The sequence below is a fragment of the Lampris incognitus genome, chromosome 21 (genome assembly GCF_029633865.1).
Source record: "Lampris incognitus isolate fLamInc1 chromosome 21, fLamInc1.hap2, whole genome shotgun sequence".
Taxonomy (NCBI): domain Eukaryota; kingdom Metazoa; phylum Chordata; class Actinopteri; order Lampriformes; family Lampridae; genus Lampris; species Lampris incognitus.
In genome coordinates, this window is record NC_079231.1 from 4,305,796 (window position 1) to 4,325,695 (window position 19,900).

A 19,900-nucleotide genomic window follows, 5' to 3' on the forward strand; every position below is an offset into this window, starting at 1 on the left:
AGCCCGCTTTACTACAGGGTGCGAGTCACGAAAGTGGACGGGAAGTCGAGTCACCGCTGATCTCGTCACAGCGGAAGTGGATGAACCAAAATCCTACCAATGTCAGTGGTCGGATTGGTCGCAGTCACGGCTGGGGAATCCTCTCAGTAGCTGCAGGAAGACATTTGCCATGGCTGAGCTGTAGAGGAGCTCAAGCTCATAACCAGTACAGAGCTATGTTTTCACACCGCTGTTTCCTGGATGATTATTCAGTCAGCAGAGCAACCGCTCGCTCGCCTTCATTCATGTCATATCATGAAAGCCACCATAGTTAAACACATCTGCAGCCTTTTAGTAAGGGCTTTGACATTGTGAGAGCCCGGATCTCTCGTCATTTCACGTCAGACTTGGTGGCTTCCGTGCAAGGATCCGCCAAGGAGGCTGCACATCCCCAGACTGACAGGCAAAACCTTTTTATTAGCTAGATTTGTGTAGCTTGAGTGCTGCATTTTAGCAAACACCCCCCCCCCCATATTCCCCGTTCAATCAACGTGGGCGCTGCACAAGTCTTATAACGGAAGGGGAGATGGTGGTTTTTCTGTGTCTGTGCATGTATTTCCCTGCCAAGTCCGAGCACCGGAGAAGGGGCCTGGTGGAGATCTGCACTCTGCTGAGTGCTAGCGGTGTACCGACCCATCGAGCTGGATCGATGGATCGATTCAACGATCAACGATCCAATATCATTGAGGCAAAGTGAAAACATCGATCCACATCATCATCATCTTTAAGCTATGCCCAGGATGTGAAAATGTTAAAGCTCCATATCTCTGAACCACCGAGCACACAGACAGAACCGTATAAAGCCACGGTGACCAAACATACGGTGTGTGCATGTTTTAAGTTCATTATTGAAAGGCTGTTTAAGTTAACTGATACAATTTGCATAAACACGAGAATTGTGGCACTTCATAGAGAACAACAGCAGGCCTGTTTTTTATGCTTTTTATCAAGAAGAACAGATTAACTGTGTGGAAGAGCTCAGTAATAACCCTGTCTGATCATATTTTAGTTGCTTTTTGTGAGCTGATCTAAACGTGACCGGCTGTGTTAAACGGGCGCGTGTTATCGCCTCGTATCGACCGCAGGGCCCTGAATTGAATCGACTCGAGACGGTGTCGTGCCAGACTTTGTGACATCAGCAAATATCGTATCGCTGTCTCCAAAGATATCGACACGATACCGTGTTGTGATGAAACTTGTGATTTGCCCTCCTACTGAGGACACGCCACTCCTAGCTGTGTTGGTGTCTGAGCTGTGTGGTTCAGCAGGAAGTGTCTGGCTCTTAATACAGGCCAAGCCTTCAGCGGCGCTCTTGAAGGCCGCCTGTGTTCTGTCACCTCCCACGGCGGTTATTCCCGCGAGTCCCCATCGCGCCTTAGCCAGGCTGACGACGAGCAAAAACACAATGCGCCCCCGGAGGAAACACGAGCGACGTGAGGACGCGAGAGGTTTTTTTTTTAGACTAGAAGTTTTTGTGTCCTGCAGCAAACGCAGGGCCGTGGACGACGTCCAAACGCCGTCCCTCACACTCTGGTTTCACTTGGACGGTGGCTGTTTTGTACAGGTGTGTACTGCCGTGCTAATGCACAGATGCTGCAGCAGCGTTTGCTCTTTTCCGGCCCTGCAGCAAGGCCTTCTGGGAGAAAAGCAACACACTTCTGATCCGTCTTGAAGAGTGTGCAGATATGTAGCGCGCACACACACACACACACACACACACACACACACACACGTATGTATGATTTCCTGAGGGGTTATTCTCCACGTCTGTGACCCGTGCACCGACTCTAGGAACAGTTACACAAGCTCACCTCAAATCTGTTTCTTCAGTGAAACCTCAGCCGGGGTTGTGGGTGTGCGTGTGTGTGTGGGTTGTGAGGCTGGATTAAGTGTCGCTCTTTGCATATTTGCGTCTTCGTGATGGGAATCTCTGTTTGTTTGCACGAGCGTCAGTGAGACCCTTTGTGTGCTTTCCTTTTCTGTTGCTTGGGTTTGTACAACGACAAGTTCTGTTCTCAAGCAATAAATCTTATCCGGCTGCAGTCGTGCCCGTGGTGCGAGTAGGTGTGTGTGCGTCGTCGGAGACTGGACGGTTGTGTTGATGGTTACGTTATTCATTGGCAGTGTTAGATACGGATGATGGAAAGGGTCCATATACTAAAACGTTTCTGCAGAGGTTGTTGTATTGTAAAGAAAGGTGTGGGCAAAGCTTTAAAACACCCACACCCACACCAACAACACACACACACACACACACACCCACCTGGACAAACACGTGCACATGCATGCACATGCACCCCCCCCCCCCCACACCCACCCAGACACACACGTGCACACACACATGCACGCACACACACACACCCAGCTATTAAGAGACACGTAGCGAGACACAAGCAGATATAGCCTCCTGCATAAACAGACACACACTTTATAGCGCTCACAAAGCGTAAAGCCACACACGCGTGGATGGGCTCTGCAACCCTCACATGCCCGAACGTACATACGCAAGTACGCACAAGCGACCAGACACATGTTTTGACCCATTCTGTGCGTCGCCTGTGGCTCAGGTCTCCGAGATAGATGTGGGGAACCGGTGCGTGGCTGTGGGGAATTACATCAGCTCTGAACCATGTGGCGCCGTGCCGAGAGTGTGCACAATATAATCAAGCAGCCATCCTTCCCACTCACAAACTATCAGAGGACCGCACACAGAGGCTGGACACACAATACAGGTCCTAACACATCGTGTTGTTGTTGTTGTTTTTTTTTCCTGTCCACAATCAGGCAGCTTCATTTTGGTTTTATGAACTGTGGTAACAATTAACATGAATGCTAGTACTATTACCAACCCAAAAACCAGTACTAACACTATTTTTGTCACAACCTCTACTTTTACTGCCACAACTATTAATAATAGCTGTTGGGAAATGTTCTCCTGGCTCGGCCCCTCCGCAGTGACTCAGCTTCTGCACTGCAGCTCTAAGGGCCCGCTTCCTGGACGGGGTGCCTGTGACAGAGCCGATGTTACAACATTTACATCCGCTGCTGGAGTGGGCTGAGGTCGGATAAGAGCTGGGTGATCATTTAAAAGCCTTAAACACCGCTCCGTAACCTTATGGTACTTCTGTATTAAGTGGCCCTAAAATACAGTTGTCAGAAGCACCTTGTTAATGTTTTACATGGGGATTTGGTCCGGCCCAACCAGATGGCAAGTGGCAAAATACGAGAAAGTACTTTGGACATATTTCATATACATGCCCTACCCATCTGCGCTCGTTTAATTGGAAACCATGTGTGAGTCACCCCCGAACAATGCCGATGATGTAATGCCTTTTGGCTGATTATTCTGTCCCAGATCAAATATTTAGAGATCAGTCTCAGCACGTTGTTCTCTCCTGGACTATTTCCTCTGTCAGACATTTATATTAGCTGTACATAATGCCGAGGAAAGGCAATAAATTACCAGGCAAAGGGTCGGGTCTGTTCTCTGTGGCCCACAGCGTTCATTGCTTTATCATAGGCAGATGTGTCATATCGGCAGTGAGTGTGTGTGTGTGTGTGTGTGTGTGTGTGTGTGCTTGTGAGTCGGTAAATGGATTAAACCTAAACACAGACTCCTACAATGACACATTGAGGACAAATCGTATGAGTCTATCCACAGACCAGATGCTGCTAAGACCACTGCACACTGTACCCTTCCAGTTTGCACATGTATTTCAATCAATCAATCAATCAACCAACCAACCAACCAACCAACCAACCAACCAACCAACCAACCAACCAACCAACCAACCAACCAACCAACCAACCAACCAACCAACCAACCAACCAATCAAACCTGATTTATAATCCATGTTTCATCAAAATGCAATGCAAAGGGCATCCGGGTAGCATGGCGGTCTATTCCGTTGCCTACCAACTTGGTCGGTTCGAATCCCCGTGTTACCTCCAGCTTGGTTGGGCATCCCTACAGGCACAATCAGCGTGTCTGTGGGTGGGAAGCAGGATGTGGGTATGTGTCCTGGTTGCCGCACTAGCGCCTCCACTGGTCGGTCGGGGCGCCTGTTTGGGGGACTGGGGGGAACAGCGGGATCCTCCCACGCTCTGCATCCCCCTGGTGAAACTCCTCACTGTCAGGTGAAAAGAAGCGGCTGGCGACTCCACATGTATGGGAGGAGGCATGTGGTAGTCTGCAGCCCTCCCCGGATCGGCAGAGCGGGTGGAGCAGCGACTGGGACGGGTGGGGGTAATTGGCCCGATACAACTGGGGAGAAAAGGGGGGGGGGAATAATGAAAAAAAATGCAACGCAAAATTCTTTACATGAGAGCAAGTCAAGAGAGAAAGATAAGCACCAACCTAGACATAGAAAAGAGAAACACATCGAAGTTTTAGAGGATAAACATGAACTCTGGTAAGGGTATTTTCACAAGGCGTTGTCAAAAAGCCAGGATTAACCAAAGGTGTGAAGCCAATGTGGAAAATAACCACCAGGGGGCGATAGTGACGTGCCCAAACGACTCCTCATTAACCGCAAGTCAAAGTCACCGTGCTAACCGTTTAAATTAGCTTGACCGTGATGCCAGTAATAGTTCCAGAGAAACACGTTTGGAGAGACTAGATGTGATCCCGCGGCTTAGCAGGTCTCCACACTCCAGAGATGGGATGAGAACTGACTTAGAGGCCGTGATTCCACAGCACGGTGACACAAACACGACGCCGTGAGCTGCGACGCGAGGGATGGAAAGATTAGCTTACTTCATCTTTGGCACGGCGCGGCAAAAGCTTGCGCAACATTTCACGAAGAGATTTTGTGACGACAGATGTTTCATAATTGTGCTCGAACGTCAGTCTCGAGTCTCTCGCTTGGCTTATAAAATACTTGAGAAAGTAATTACGGATTGGCCCGAGTTAGCCTCATTGGCTTGGGACACGCGTAGCGTTCTTCCAGGCAGCTTCAGAGCAAACGTCCGCGTGACGAAAGCTCTGATTGGCCAACCCGAACCCACAGTCTCTAAGAAAAGACTGCGAGACGTCTCATTATTTTAATGTTCAGCTTTATCCTTGGTGTTTTTGATCTTGTTTTAAAGAAACTGGCTGTTGACCCCTCTCTTAACCTTGCTCTCTCGCCTGTGTTTCTGTGCCAGAGAACAACTGAGGAGCCGTCAGTACTGGCTTCGGTTTTTATGAAAGTTCCCTGGGTTGACCACAGTATTTATGTTTTTATTTTTCTCATAGATCACTCCGTTATTCACTTTAATTCAACCCTCGTTCCTAATTTCCACCACGGCCCAAAAACATCCGGTCATCTACGAACAGCTTTGGCGTGAAGCAACACGCCTGGGAGGGAGAGCAATAAAGCACATCTCGCTAATGACCGAGGCATTTTAAGCCAAGATCAGGTAGATTCATTTTATGTCCTGACTGCCTAAGTGTCCTTTAGCATTTCTGGCTCTGTCCTGAACAGATGCAAAAGATATACCGGCGGTGGGACGGCGGAACCGTAACCGGAGACACTCACACAGATGTACTCCCACACAACCCAACAGACACGGCGAACACAAGGCGTCCCACGTGTTGAACTTATCACGAATGAAAGATGTCGGTCTTTCCTTTTTCCTCTCTTTGCATCTCACTCGCAGGTTGGGGGAAACATGCAGTCCCGCAGCAACAGTCTGGAGGACTCGACCAAGGCCAAGCCGGCGCAGCAGCGGGGGCACGTGCGCAGGCGAACCGCTGAGAGGGAGGAGCCCTCGGGGAAGGCCGGGGGCCGCAGCAGGAACCCGGAGCCACCGGACGACACGGGCACCGTTCAGCGGAACGAAAACAGGGGCAGGGCCGGCATCGGCGCTAGCGCCGGCACCACTACCAGTACCGGCACCAGTACCGGTAGCAGTACTGGAGGTGGGGCCAGGGGAGGTCGAAGGGAAAAAACCAAAGAGCTCTGCCATGATGACCTCCTCTTTCTTCTTAGCATGCTGGAGGGAGAGCTGCAGGTGAGGCTGGATTTTCACGTGGCATTGACAGCTAGCTAGATAGGTAGGGAGAAGAGAGAGAGAAGAGAGAGAAGAGAGAGAGAGGGAGGGAGGGAGAGGGAGGGAGGGAGTGCGGTATGCAAGACCTCCTAGATGCTACAATGCTGAGCCATAGACGGCTCAATGTTGTAGCATGCGATGCACCCATTTCACCCTTTATTTGGATAAATCCTGTATTATTAAATCCTCATTATTGCTCTGTACAAAATGAACGGTCAGAACCTTTGCAGTTGCTTTGACCACACCGGGCAGACTCGCAGGGATTACATTCGCCCCAAATGGGTCACACAAAGTCTGGCGCAGTAGCGCAGCGGTTGGTTACTGGGAACTGAAGACAGACTAAACAGCTCTGTTTGATGGACAGCTGACAGCTGAAACCGGTCCTCGCTGTACCAACGCTTAATGTGGGGAAGTCCCGGTGATGTGACACCGCATGATTGAGATGCAGCTCCGTCCGAACATAAAACACTTCCAGGCAAAGTTGGAGCGCTTGGTACAGATTATAAAAAGACTCCGGCATGAGAGACTTCAGTAAAAATGTAAAGCAAACAGTTTCCCCCTCCAATTGTTCCATGCCACTTTTGATTTCAGGGCCTGGGAGAGTATCAGGATGGGCAGAAGGGTTCGCTCTCTCTCTCTCTCTCTCTCTCTCTCTCTCTCTCTCTCTCTCTCTCTCTCTCTCTCTCTCTCTCTCTCTCTCTCTCTCTCTCTCTCTCTCTCTCTCGCTCTCTCTCGCTCTCTCTCTCTCTCTCTCTCTCTCACACACACACACACACGTCACCCTGTACTTGTGGGGACCCCTCATTGACTACCTACATTCCCTAGCCCTTAACTCTAACCTTAGCCATCATAACTACATGCCTAACCTTAACCCTTACCCTAACCTTAACCCAATCCTAACCCTAACCCTAACTTTAACCTAATCCTAATCCTAATCCTAACCCTAACTTTAACCTAATCCTAACCCTAACCCTAACTTTAACCTAATCCTAACCCTAACCCTAACCTTAACCCTTACGCTAACCTTAACCCTTACCAGTACCTTAACCTAATCCTAATTCTAACCTTAACCCTAAACCCAAGTCCTAACCCTAAAATACACCCTTTTCCTCACGGGGACCCATAAAATGTCCCCTCAGGGTAGGTGGTTTCAGGTCTTTGGGCCTTGATTCAGAACTCTCCAAACCCTCTGGTCACAAGTCTATTTATTCAGATTTAATCACTAATTAAGGCGTCCTCTAACTGTAGAGCCCAGGTTCCTCACACCACATGGCCATGTCTATAAAAGGGAAGTCTCCCCGATGGTTTTGTGTGTGAACAAACCAGTACTGATGAGTAATGTAGTCAAATGAAGCAATAAAGTCCTCATCGTGTACGATAATGATGGAGAAATCGGTGTCGTCCTGCTCACAGGGTCTTTCCCACATTGCCTGCATGTACCACAATGCATGGCGCGTAAGCCTCTGTATCGTTATCCATAAAATCCTCTGCACTACCGTTGTGGGAGGTAATTGCCACCATCGGTCACGGAGCTTAGCCGAGAGAATGAGGAACGTGTTTGTGAATGCGAATGTGTTTTTTGAACAGCACGTTTAGAGTAGGGTGGCATGGTGGTGCAGTGGTTAGCGCGGTCGCCTCACAGCAAGAAGGTCCTGGGTTCAAACCCCGGGGTAGTCCAACCTTGGGGGTCGTCCCGGGTCGTCCTCTGTGTGGAGTTTGCATGTTCTCCCCATGTCTGTGTGGGTTTCCTCTGGGTGCTCCGGTTTCCTCCCACAGTCCAAAGACGTGTAGGTCAGGTGAATCGGCCGTACTACATTGTTCCTAGATGTGAACGTGTATGTGTGTCAGCCCTGTGATGGACTGGCGGCCTATCCAGGGTGTCTCCCCATCTGCCACCCAATGACTTCTGGGATAGGCTCCAGTATCCCGTGACCTGAGTTCGGATAAGCGGCTTGGATAACGGATGGATGGATGGATGGATGTTTAGAGTAGATTAGAGTATGAGAAACCCTGCTAGGCTGTAGTTTTTCTGGCTGTGAATGGCGTCATGACACATCACTTGGCAGCCAGGAAAAAAAAATAAAAAAATGTTCACTGCTGCTCCAGAAATGCAGAAAGGATCAGGAACAACTGCAGGTGTTTTTCATGTGCTATCCCTGTTACAGAAAGACCGAGATAAGGCTGAAAATTGGTGAATTTTCCCTTTAAAGTTTTGTGGAGCAAGGTATCCAATGCCTACCTGTAACAGGGACGATGACACGGTGTCTCAACTTGGGCACCAGAAGAGAACTGATGACTCCAACTTGGAGTTTAATGAAGAATATATAATATCAGTGGCCTGTGAACCAGGGGAATTAGGAGAATGAGGGATGACTGAAGATTGACAAATGAAGGAAGTTCATTGTACTGGAAATTGCTGCTCATCTACAAATATATGAGGGCTTTTTCTGACATTTGCAACTGTGTTGGTCTCTTCTCTTGGGCAGCTTTCTTTCTCTAGAGTATTTCCCACTGGTCTAATTCAAGTACCAAGATCACCGTTAACAGTGTGTGGATATACATGTGCTCCTATCCTATTAGTTTTGAGGTATCAATGCCTGATAATGCTAGTGCTACAAGATTAAACAACTACCCATCTCGCTCTCTCTCTCCTATAGGCCAGGGATGAGGTGATCACGGTGTTGAAGGCAGAGAAGATTGACCTGGCCCTGCTGGAGGCCAAGTATGGCTTTGTCACACCACACAAAATCCTGCAGGCCCTGCAGAGAGACGCCATTCAAGGCAAGGAAGATGTCTTTAAGGAGGACATCTATGAGAAGCCCATGGCAGAGGTAATTCCAGCTCTCAAAAACTAGAAGAGTGCCCTCAGTAGCATGCAGATCCATGCCAGGCACATCTCCCCTTCTCCAGTGCTCGGACTTGGCAACAAACCAGCCCATTTTTAGCCTACCAGGAGAAGGGAAAATACGGAGGCCCTGCCTGTATATCGCCCCTTCCACAAGTGCTCAGACTTAGGTGAAAACCCCGCAAACAAAAAAACGTCCTCAGCACGTCCCCTAAAGGTCCTCTCCGAACGTCACTGTGTAGGGTTCTCATTACGTCACGGGGACGTTATTGCGGGACGTTCATTGAATGTCATTGAACGTCCCTCAATAATGTCCACGTGATGTCCCGGGGACATCTAGAAGACTTTCTCCTAACGTCCCTGTAATGTCCTGGGGAGGTTCTTTGAATGTCCCGCTGTAACGTCCCCGTGATACATGACTTTCCCCTAACATCCATGTAAGGTCCTCGGGACGTCGTCCATGTGACATCCCGGAGATTTCTAGAAGACTTTCTCCTAATGTCCCTGTAATATCCTTGGGACATCCCTCAATAACATCCCCATAGATGATTTTCCCCTATAACGTCCTGGGGATGTCTGGACGACTTTCCCCTAACGTCTCTGTGAGGTCCTCGGGATGTCGGCCATGTGACGTCCCAGGGACATCTAGAAGACGTTCTCCTAACATTCCTGTCATGTACTTGGGACGTTATGTCCCACAATACTGTCCCCGTGACATCTAGATGACTTTCCCCTAACGCCCCTGTAAGGTCGTGGGGATGTCGTCCACATGACGTCCCAGGGACATCTAGAAGACGTTCTCCTAACATTCCTGTCATGTACTTGGGACGTTATGTCCCACAATAATGTCCCCGTGACATCTAGATGACTTTCCCCTAACGCCCCTGTAAGGTCGTGGGGATGTCGTCCACATGACGTCCCGGGGACATCTAGAAGACGTTCTCCTAACATTCCTGTCATGTACATGGGACGTTATGTCCCACAATAATGTCCCCGTGACATCTAGATGACTTTCCCCTAACGCCCCTGTAAGGTCGTGGGGATGTCGTCCACATGACGTCCCAGGGACATCTAGAAGACTTTCTCCTAACGTCCCTGTAAGGTCCTCGGGACATCCCTCACTACTTTCCCCTGACGTCCCTGTAAGGTCCTCGGGACATCGTCCATGTGACGTCCCGGGGACGTGTAGATGACTTTCCCCTCACGTCCCTGTAACGTCCCCATGACGTAATGAGGTGAAAAGGTGAAAAGAAGCGGCTGGCGACTCCATGTGTATTGGAGGAGACATGTGGTAGTTTGCAGCCCTCCCCGGATCGGCAGAGGGGATGGAGCAACAACCGGGAAAGCTCGGAAGAATGGGGTAATTGGCTGCGTACAATTGGGGAGAAAAAGGGGGGAAAATCCTCCCTCCCCAAAAAACCCCCTCCAGAAATGTACTCCATCCATCCATTATCCAAACCGCTTATCCTGCGGCCTCTCAGGGTCGCGGGGATGCTGGAGCCCTGGACACCCTGGACAGGCCGCCAGGCCATCACAGGGCATATCTATGGGCAAGAAATGTTCTTAAGCCACTCATTTAAAGGTACCTATTGTAGTTTTGGCCACTAGCGGTGCTATGGCGCAGTGGTTCCCCATATTGTTTGGATCACATCCTTCCAGCACACACACATGAGGATGCACATGCACACCACGAGCACCGGGTGACACACATCTGTGGAAAAAAACATGAAGAAGAGGAACTGCCAAACTGGAAATAGAGCTGCATCAATGTGCATCCAGGAAATAAGAAGAAATAGAAGAACATCAACAAGGGAGTTATGTCGACCGCCGAGAGCGAAGCTGTTGCCACAAAAACTAAGCAACAAAAACCTGACCCTAATGTAGAACGACACAAACAGGAGGAGAAAGGAGTAGACAGAGGAAGTCCTGGTTGACATTCAACAACTCTTCGAAATTGTTCCCTGATTTCAGCCTCAGGCATCCTCGAGATCATATCCTGGGCAGGAAAATTAGGGAACGGTCTAAACAAATGTCTATAAATACCTAAATACTGCATGTAGGTGTGAGTGCAAATAAAGTGAAAGGGCAAGTAAAAGCTTCGCCAGGGGGACGTAGAACACGGGAGGATCCCGCTAACCCCCTCCCCCCGAACAGGTGCACCGACCGACCAGACCAGAGGAAGGTCTAGTGCAGCGACCAGACCACATACCCACATCCGGCTTCCCACCTGCAGACACGGTCTGTAGGGACGTTCGACCAAGCTGGAGGTAACACGGGGATTCGAACCGACGATCCCTGTGTGGGTAGGCGACGGAATAGACCGCTATGCTACCCTGATGCCCCCACGTATCATTTTCCTGTCACTGACAAGCACCTTTGCTACCTGCTGTATTGGACAGGTCAAGTCAAGTTCAGTGACTGCTCGATGTCAGCTGAGTGCCTACTAGTGGTGGTTCTCGCGTGTCACCTTTGAAAATAACCACAGCTCGCCATCATAGGCACATTAACACTAATTTAGGCCCTGGGGCTATGGACGGTTTGAAGCCCCCCCCCCCATAAAGAATCCTTGTCCTATGTGTAAAAACGCATCACCCAGCACGCTAACATGCTCCGACACCCCGCCTTGTAAACAAGCCACGTTCAATTCATTTTTACGCATGAAGCTGTTTCACCAAGCTGGTTAAAATGCCCCGACACCCCGACTCCTAAACCACCACGGCTTGATTCATTGTGAACTTGGAGAACTGCACCAGCAAGCGTGCCAACATGCTCCGAAATCCGCCTCATAAACAAGCCCAGCTCAGTTCACTTTTATGCATAAAACTGAATCCTCAAGCTGCTTAAAATAATCCGACAACCCGACTTGTCAGCCACCCCGTCCCTATCCCTTTTTTAGCACGTAAAAGCGCATCACCATGCGGGTAACGTGGACCGACAGGAATCTTTGTTCTAGTCACTCTGCATGCGTGAAAGCGCCTCGACAAGCGTGTTAACATGCTCCGACATCCTGCCCTGTTAACGAACACAGTTGTCTTCATTGTGGAAGTGTGAAAACAGCATTACATAGCGAGTTAACATGCTCAGACATCCCAGCTTGTAAACAAGCCCAGCTAAATTCAATTTTTTACGCGTAAAAGCGCATCACCATGCGCCAATACACTGACATCACATCACGCCTGGGAAGACATGTCTCATGAGGCCGCTTGGCCTCGGTCAGAACCCGGGGGCTTAAACCCCGCTAGGCCCGTGCATTGAGGTGTCCACGCCTGCCACAATATACAAATTAAAAAAAAAACAAAAAAAAGTAGGTGAATTACTCAATTCTTGTGTTAGTCAGGTGCCGTTGGGGAGGGTGGGGCTCATCTCACAGTTTCACATGAAATGGGTGATACATAGCTACGACCGGCAATGACCGCCAGTCGTTTATAATGCTGCTTTCCAAACATGACAAAATAAGGATTTGCAAATGATTCATGAGGTAGACCATGTGTGAAACGGGTTTATTCGGCTTCAAGGACACACACAACGCGTTCTGGCCAGAAATTTTGAATGCAGGCAAAACCAAGTGTTTTCAAGGGAAACAACACTGGGTACCTTTAACACTGCTTACTTGGCAAGGGTTGGTGCTAGAATGCATCGTCCGGAGAGAGGTGGGAGGGAACTCCGCTGCACGTCGTCAAACGCTCACAGCGGAATCCACCAATCTTATGATTGGATAGGGGCTTGGGGAGGGGCTAGTTCAGTTTAGGAACAGTGGGAAACAGTAGATTGACGTTAGACGCAGCTCGGGCCTTCAGCCGTCGCGTGCGTTCGCTCGTCCACGACCCCCCGAGGGGTCCTGAGCCTGCGGCCTCGCTCCTTAGATGCAGCTCGGGCCTTCGGCCCTCGCACCTTTACTAACCAACTCTATGTCAATGTGGACTGTAAAAAGCACACAGCTAAATAACTACAAAGCTAACGCTAGCTAGCAACATAATCCGTGATTCCGCTGTGAGCATCTGATGACATGCGGCGGAGTTCCCTCCCACCTCCTGTCGGACGATGCATTCTAGCACCAACCCTTGGCAAGCTAGTGGGCGTCCGGGCATGAACGATCTATTCCGTTGCCTATCAACATGGGGATCGCCGGTTCGAGTCCCCGTGTTACCTCCGGCTTGGTCAGGCGTCCCTGGTTCGAGTCCCCGTGTTACCTCCGGCTTGGTCAGGCGTCCCTACAGACACAATTGGCCATGTCTGCGGGTGGGAAGGGGGATGTGGGTATGTCTCCTGGTCACTGCACTAGCGCCTCTTCTGGTTGGTTGGGCGCCTGTTCGGGGGGGAGGGGGAACTGGGGTGGAATAGCGTGATCCTCACACGTTCTACGTCCCTCTAGCGTATCGGAAGTGACATGTGGTAGTCTGCAGCCCTCCCTGGATCGGCAGAGGGGGTGGAGCAGTGACCGGGACGGCTCAGGAGAAAGGGGTAATTGGCAGGATACAATTAGGAAGAAAAAGGGGTAAAATTAAAGAAAAAAAAATCTCTTGGCTCTGTCAGAATTCCATGATCCGCACCTGCTACATGCGTCAGATTGGAAGAAGCTATAGCTATTGTCAATGTGTATCATTACACATATTTCATTGTGCTAATTCACTTGTGTGTGATGTGCCCCCCCCCCCCCCCCCAGCTGGACAAGCTGGTGGAGAAGCAGCGAGAGACACACTGGCGGATGTTGGAGCAGCTGCTGATGGTGGAGCAGTCCCACAAGCAGACTCTGTGCAAGCTGGAGGACGAGAAGAGGAACCACGGAGAGTTCATGAGGAAGAGCGACGAGTTCACCAACCTGCTGGAGCAGGAGCGCGAGAGGTCAGTAGGTCACCCGGACAGATGTGCGTCAGTCTCTTTGGGACAGGTGTGATGGGGCTTTGTCGCCGAGAAAAGCTGCCACCCTTTGCCACAGAACTCAGGTTTTATCAAGAGACGGAGGGCCTCGGCATCTCGGTGCCCGTGTGACGTTTCTAGACAAAGGTTACGTGTAAGCGTCTGGGAGGCTCACCGATGGCTGAGCTCAACCAGCAAGGGCACAATATCGGCAGATTTATGTCAGGGAAGAGCGGATATTATCATATTTATATACTAGGAAACACTTCCGTGCTTAGAAATTTGCCAGCAAATACACCACAGTTAATCAATTTCTGTTTCTCAACATACTGCACCTTTCAATCATGTCATTGAACTTGGAGAGGTCTTTCCTTCTCTTGCACCAGACACACAACCCAAAAAAAGTAAATTCGAATGTCAGAATCAATCCAATAATTTGGAGTAGAATTGAAATATAATTTGACTAATCGATAAGATTTGAGGTAAATTCAGCGAGGATAACCACGGTACCGTTCTTCACCTAGGATGGATACAGTGGTCAAATGTGCAGTGTCTCGGGCGTCCGAGTGGCGTGGCGGTCTACTCCGTTGCCTACCAACAGGGGATCGGCGGTTCGAATCCCCGTGTTACCTCCGGCTCGGTCGGGCGTCCCTACAGACACAATTGGCCGTGTCTGTGGGTGGGAAGCCAGATGTGGCTAGCGCCTCCTCTGGCCGGTCGGGGATCTTGTTTGGGGGGAGGGGGAACTGGGGGGAATAGCGTGATCCTCCCACGCGCTACGTCCCCCAGGTGAAACTCCTCACTGTCAGGCGAAAAGAAGCGGCTGGAGACTCCACATATATGGGAGGAGGCATGTGGTAGTCTGCAGCCCTCCCCGGCTCGGCAGAGGGGGCGGAGCAGAGACCGGGACGGCTCGGTAGAGTGGGGTAACTGGCCGGATACAATTGGGGAGAAGAAGGGGGAGAACCCCCCCCCCCCAAAAAAAGTGCAGTGTCTCTTTAAGAACAAGTCCCACAGCCGGCTCTGTCAGTTCTAATAAACACGTCCTCAGGCCACGCCCCTTGACTACCATGAACGTCTTTATAAGGCGTGCCCTTGTATTTCAGCGTGGAGGCCTTACGATGTCCTCCAGAGTCGGAAGGACTTCCTCATTCTCTTCCACAGACGGCGGTGACCTGGGCGGGAGGATGAGTAGTGCTGCCGTCTTCTGTTTTACCCCCCGCACCCCGTGACAGATTATAAACACAGCCATGTAATGTTAACCCTTATCTAACTGGGGGAGCAGTCTCAGGGGGACGAGCTGGAGATGGGGAGAAGTCCAACCAGGTTTAGTTCGTGACACGGGGTTCAGCTCCTCACTCACAGAACATTAATTCAATTACTCAGTACTTCCGACCACGTTTTCCCCAGCCAGCGCTGGTCCAGTTTAAACTCAAGACCCTCGAGCCACTTCGGTACGTTTAATCAGCAAGACTGTTCCAGAAGTCTGAAAGTCTCTTCATTCTGAGGACGGGTTAGGACGGCGTGATGGTCTCGGAGAGTCCAAGAGATGGCGGGAGGCCTCTCTTTACGGGCGGACGAGTTAGATTCACGCTTCAGCAGCTACATGGACTTCATTTTGAAGCCATGCTGTTTTGTTTTTTTTGGACCCCCCTCCCCCTTTTTCTCTCCCCAGTTGTATCCAGTCAATTACCCCACTCTTTGCTCCACCCCTCTGTAGACTACCACATGCCTCCTCTGATACACGTCACCAGCTGCTTCTCTTCACCTGACAGTGAGGAGTTTTACCAGGGGGACGCAGCGTGTGGGAGGATCACGCTACCCCCCCCCTCCCCAGTTCTCTCTCCCCCCTGAACAGGCGTCCCAACTGACCAGAGGAGGCGCTAGTGCAGCGACCAGGACACATACCCACCCCGCAGACACGGCCAATTGTGTCTGTAGGGGGCGCCCGATCAAGCCGGAGGCAACACGGGGATTTGAACCGGCGATCCCCGTGTTGGCAGGCAGCCACGCCACTCGGATGCCCGAAGCCACCCTGTTGATATTTGCAAACCCCAAAAATAAACTCGTATCCTTGGACACTGATTCTATATATGCCCCGGTCGGTTTCCAGTTTCACATGGGGTCCGTCCCAAAAGCGCCGGTCGACGATATCCGGAGATCAGTTTCGATCCGATTCCCAAATTCTGTCCGACGCGTTTTTTCGGTTTTTGCGCCGTGCGAAGGCGAAGTCCTCGGAGAGCAACTGTGATTTAGGGCTACACAAACGAACTCGGCCTGACGCGGCGTGACGCGAGCCCAGCCCAGGGCGAGGGATCGGGGAAACGCCGGCACTCGTTCACGGAGCCGGCCCAGACCGAGGCCGCGCGAGGCCTAAGGTGGAAACACGGCTGACTGGCGTTTTCTCTAAACGTCATGCGGGGCAGCGATGGGACAGTGTAGCTTACCGCTTCCCGCATATCAAACGCACACATACACGCAAACGGCAACAACCCAACGCACACCCCGACACCCCTCACACACGCGCTTGGGTGGATATTACACATGCACAATCGCACGGTGTGCACGCACACACATGTGTGTGTAATACACACAGTTTAAGCTAGCAGCAGCAGCACACACACACACACACTTGCATACTCGGCACATGATTTCATCAGGGAGACACATCTGGACATCAGCCTGTGACCTGCCTGGGACAACCACACCACCGGCCTTTAACTCCACCCCCCGTGTTTGAGTTGGACCAGAGGCCGGGGTGACCAAGGTCTGCGCTTTGTCACAGGGCGCTTTCTCCAACCCGATGTCAGGTTACCGCTGATGTGGGGAGATGAAGGCGCTCGTTTGGCCTCAACCTCGAGAGCGGACATTCGGGTGTCGGCCCGGGACGAGCTACATGGCAGCTCCAACATCTGCCTTTGTCATTTGCCTCTGGCTGTTAGACACGGCCGTGTTTGTGTAGCCGAGGACTCTGTTACAGTCGTACGGTGGATGTGCACCGTGGGCGTGTGCACGTGTGTGTGTCTGCAGCGTGTCAGCGTACGTACCGAAGAGTTGTCCAGTAAATTTGCACGTTTCCCGAGGTGTCCTCTTACCCCATTCCTTCCTCGAGTTGTTAGTTCAGACAATCCTCACAAGAGACATTAGGCTTTTCGCCGCCGCCACCACCGCCGTCCGGGTAATTATGAGTTACACTATATTGCCGTCCGCTCCTTGTGAGGCGCGAGCGGGCACACGGGGTTTCCACGCCGTTAAGAGCACTCCTATCCGGTTCCTAAATACTGGGCCAAACAGGGTTCATAGTTGAGAGTGGGTTCGATAGGTATGAGCGAAACAAATCTCACGGCCGGCACGGCGGCCCAGCGGTCGGCACCGTCGCCTCACAGCAAGAAGGTCCTGGGTTCGAGCCCCGGGCCGTCCCAGGTCCTCTCTGTATGGAGTTTGCATGTCCCCCCCCCCCCCCGTGTCTGCTGGGGTTTCCTCCCACCACATCGAAAAGGCATGCATGTTAGGGTTAATACCCCCTGAGCAAGGCAATGGGAAGAAGACGTGGAGCTGGTCCCCGGGTGCTGCAGCGGCCCCACTGCTCCTATACAACAGGATGGCTTACGAACAGAGAACACACTCAGTGTAAGAATACAATGACAAAATGAGGAGATGGGGCGTCTGGGTAGCGGGGTCAGTCTATTCCGTTGCCTACCAACACGGGGATCGCTGGTTCGATCCCTGCGTCACCGCCGGCTTGGTCGGGCGTCCTTACAGACACAATTGACCGTGTCAGGGAAGCCGGATGTGGGTGCGTGTCCTGGTCGCTGTACTAGCACCTCCTCTGGTCGGTCGGGGTGCCTGTTCGGGGGGGGGGGGTGGTGGAGGAACTGGGGGGAATAGCCTGATCCTCCCACGCGCTACGTCCCCCTAGTGAAACTCCTCACTGTCAGGTGAAAAGAAGCGGCTGGCGACTCCACATGTATGGGAGGAGGTATGTGGTAGTCTGCAGCCCCTCCAGGATCAGCAGAGGGGGTGGGGCAGTGACCAGGATGGCTTCGCAGATAGTGGAGGTAATTGGCCGGGTACAATTGGGAGAAGGGTAGGTAAGAATGAAGGGATTGGCTGTGATAAAGTGATGGTCTCCATCGAACTTCATAGACGGATGTGCAAAATCAACAATCTCGGACATCTGCCCCATGACGAGTCCCGGCTGCGCAGCTGGAGTTGCGGTATTAGAGGAGGATGATGAGCAGACTTACGAACAGTAAGATGACTCAGGCTTAAAGGAACGGTTTGGTGTTTTTCTAGCACAGCCTGTGAGGAAACATCACTGTGTTGACTCGTGACCTCCTTCGCATTCCATTAACGCCTCCGCTCGGATTTGTCAAAAAGATGAGACGAAGCTGCTGGGTCAAGATCCTCTTTAGCTTTTCTCAGTGTTAAATCTGTGAAGACCAGCATGAATGGTGACGGCCTGGTTGAGTTTGCACGTTCTCTCCGTGCCTGCGTTTCAGCCAGGTAGCTCAGGTTTCCTCCCACCGTCAAAAAAGACATGCACTGTTAGGGGTAATACACCCGACCTGTGCCCCTGAGCAAGCCAATGGAAGAAGAATGGAGTCCTGGTTTTGGCCTGTTGAAGCTGCCCACTGCTCATACATACAATATCCATCTCCATCCATCCATCCAGCAATCCTCCATCCAGCACCTCCATCAGCCATCCATCCATCCATCCATCCATCCATCAATCCATCCATCCATCCAGTCCATCACCAGCCTCCACTCCACCTCCATTATCCAGCCATCCAGCCATCCATCCATCCATCCAGCCATCCATCCATCCATTATCCAGCCATCCATCCATCCAGCCATCCATCCATCCATCCATCCATCCATCCATCCATCCATCCATCCAGCCATCCATCCACCCAGCCATCCAGCCATCCATTATCCAGCCATCCATCCATCCATCCATCCATCCATCCAGCCATCCATCCATCCATTATCCAGCCATCCATCCATCCAGCCATCCAGCCATCCATCCATCCATCCATCCATCCAGCCATCCATTATCCAGCCATCCATTATCCAAGCCGCATATCCCAACCGGGGTCGCGGGATGCTGCAGCCTATCCCAGCAGTCAGAGGGCGGCAGGCGGGGAGACACCCTGGACAGACCGCCAGTCCATCACAGGGCCGACACGAACACACACATTCACACCTCGGGACAATTCAGTACAGCCGATCCACCTGACCTACATGTCTTTGGACTGGGGGAGGAAACCGGAGCACCCGGAGGAAACCCACGCAGACACGGGGAGAACATGCAAACTCCACACAGAGGGCGACCCGGGACGACCCCCAAGGCTGGACTACCCCGGGGCTCGAACCCGGGACCTTCGTGCTGTGAGGTGACCGCGCTAACCACTGCGCCACCGTGCCGCCCTCCTATACAATACCTCCTATACAGTGATATATAATAGGATGGGTTAAATGCAGAGAATGAGTTTTGTTGTATGTATCTACAATGACAAATTCTATTCTATTCTATTTAATTCTAAAAGCAGAGCCCACTAAATGAGGTGTTTTCTACAGGTTGTGTATTTATATGACCGCTAGCACAATTGTATAGGGGGGTTACCGAGTACTACACGGCTAACGGTTCAATGCTAAACACAGCAAATGAAATAAAACAAGATATAGCATGTTTGAACAAAACACAAGAAAGCACTCTCTCCCGTTATGCAGTATGTTCGTCCACCGGGCCCCGGAGAAACAAAGAGGCGGGGGGCGCGTCACCAAGACCGCCTTCAGCAACAGGAAGCAGAAAGTCCCCAAGCCTCTTAAGTAAACGGCGTTTCTCACTCTTCGCCGAAGCAACGAGCTCAGAGTTTGTTCAACAGCTTCTGTTCTGCCCGGCGTTCCTCCCAAAACATTATCTCAGACGGCCAGAATATCTGCAAACCCAACGAGCTCTGCTTGCACAGAGGAAAACCCACTTATCACTTGTGTTCGGTGCAATCTAAAACAGCTCTCCGTGGTGAAAGTGGCGTGTTCCACCACGGCTCACCAACTTCTGAGAGGCACACTGCAGACAGCGGGTTTTAATTTCACACTCGTTAATCCATTGTTGTATGATAC

General features: G+C 51.3%; 1 protein-coding gene across 1 annotated transcript; it reads left to right on the plus strand.

Annotated features, from left to right (window-relative positions):
- Window positions 1-5,937: 5,937 nt before the first annotated feature.
- LOC130131751 (filamin A-interacting protein 1-like) lies at window positions 5,938-19,610 on the plus strand (the record flags this gene model as incomplete). Its single annotated transcript, XM_056301549.1, has 4 exons — window positions 5,938-6,033; window positions 8,730-8,903; window positions 13,581-13,759; window positions 19,508-19,610. Coding segments are annotated over 4 exons (552 nt in total), but the record flags the coding sequence as incomplete, so codon positions are not given.
- Between the last annotated feature and the right edge of the window lie 290 nt (window positions 19,611-19,900).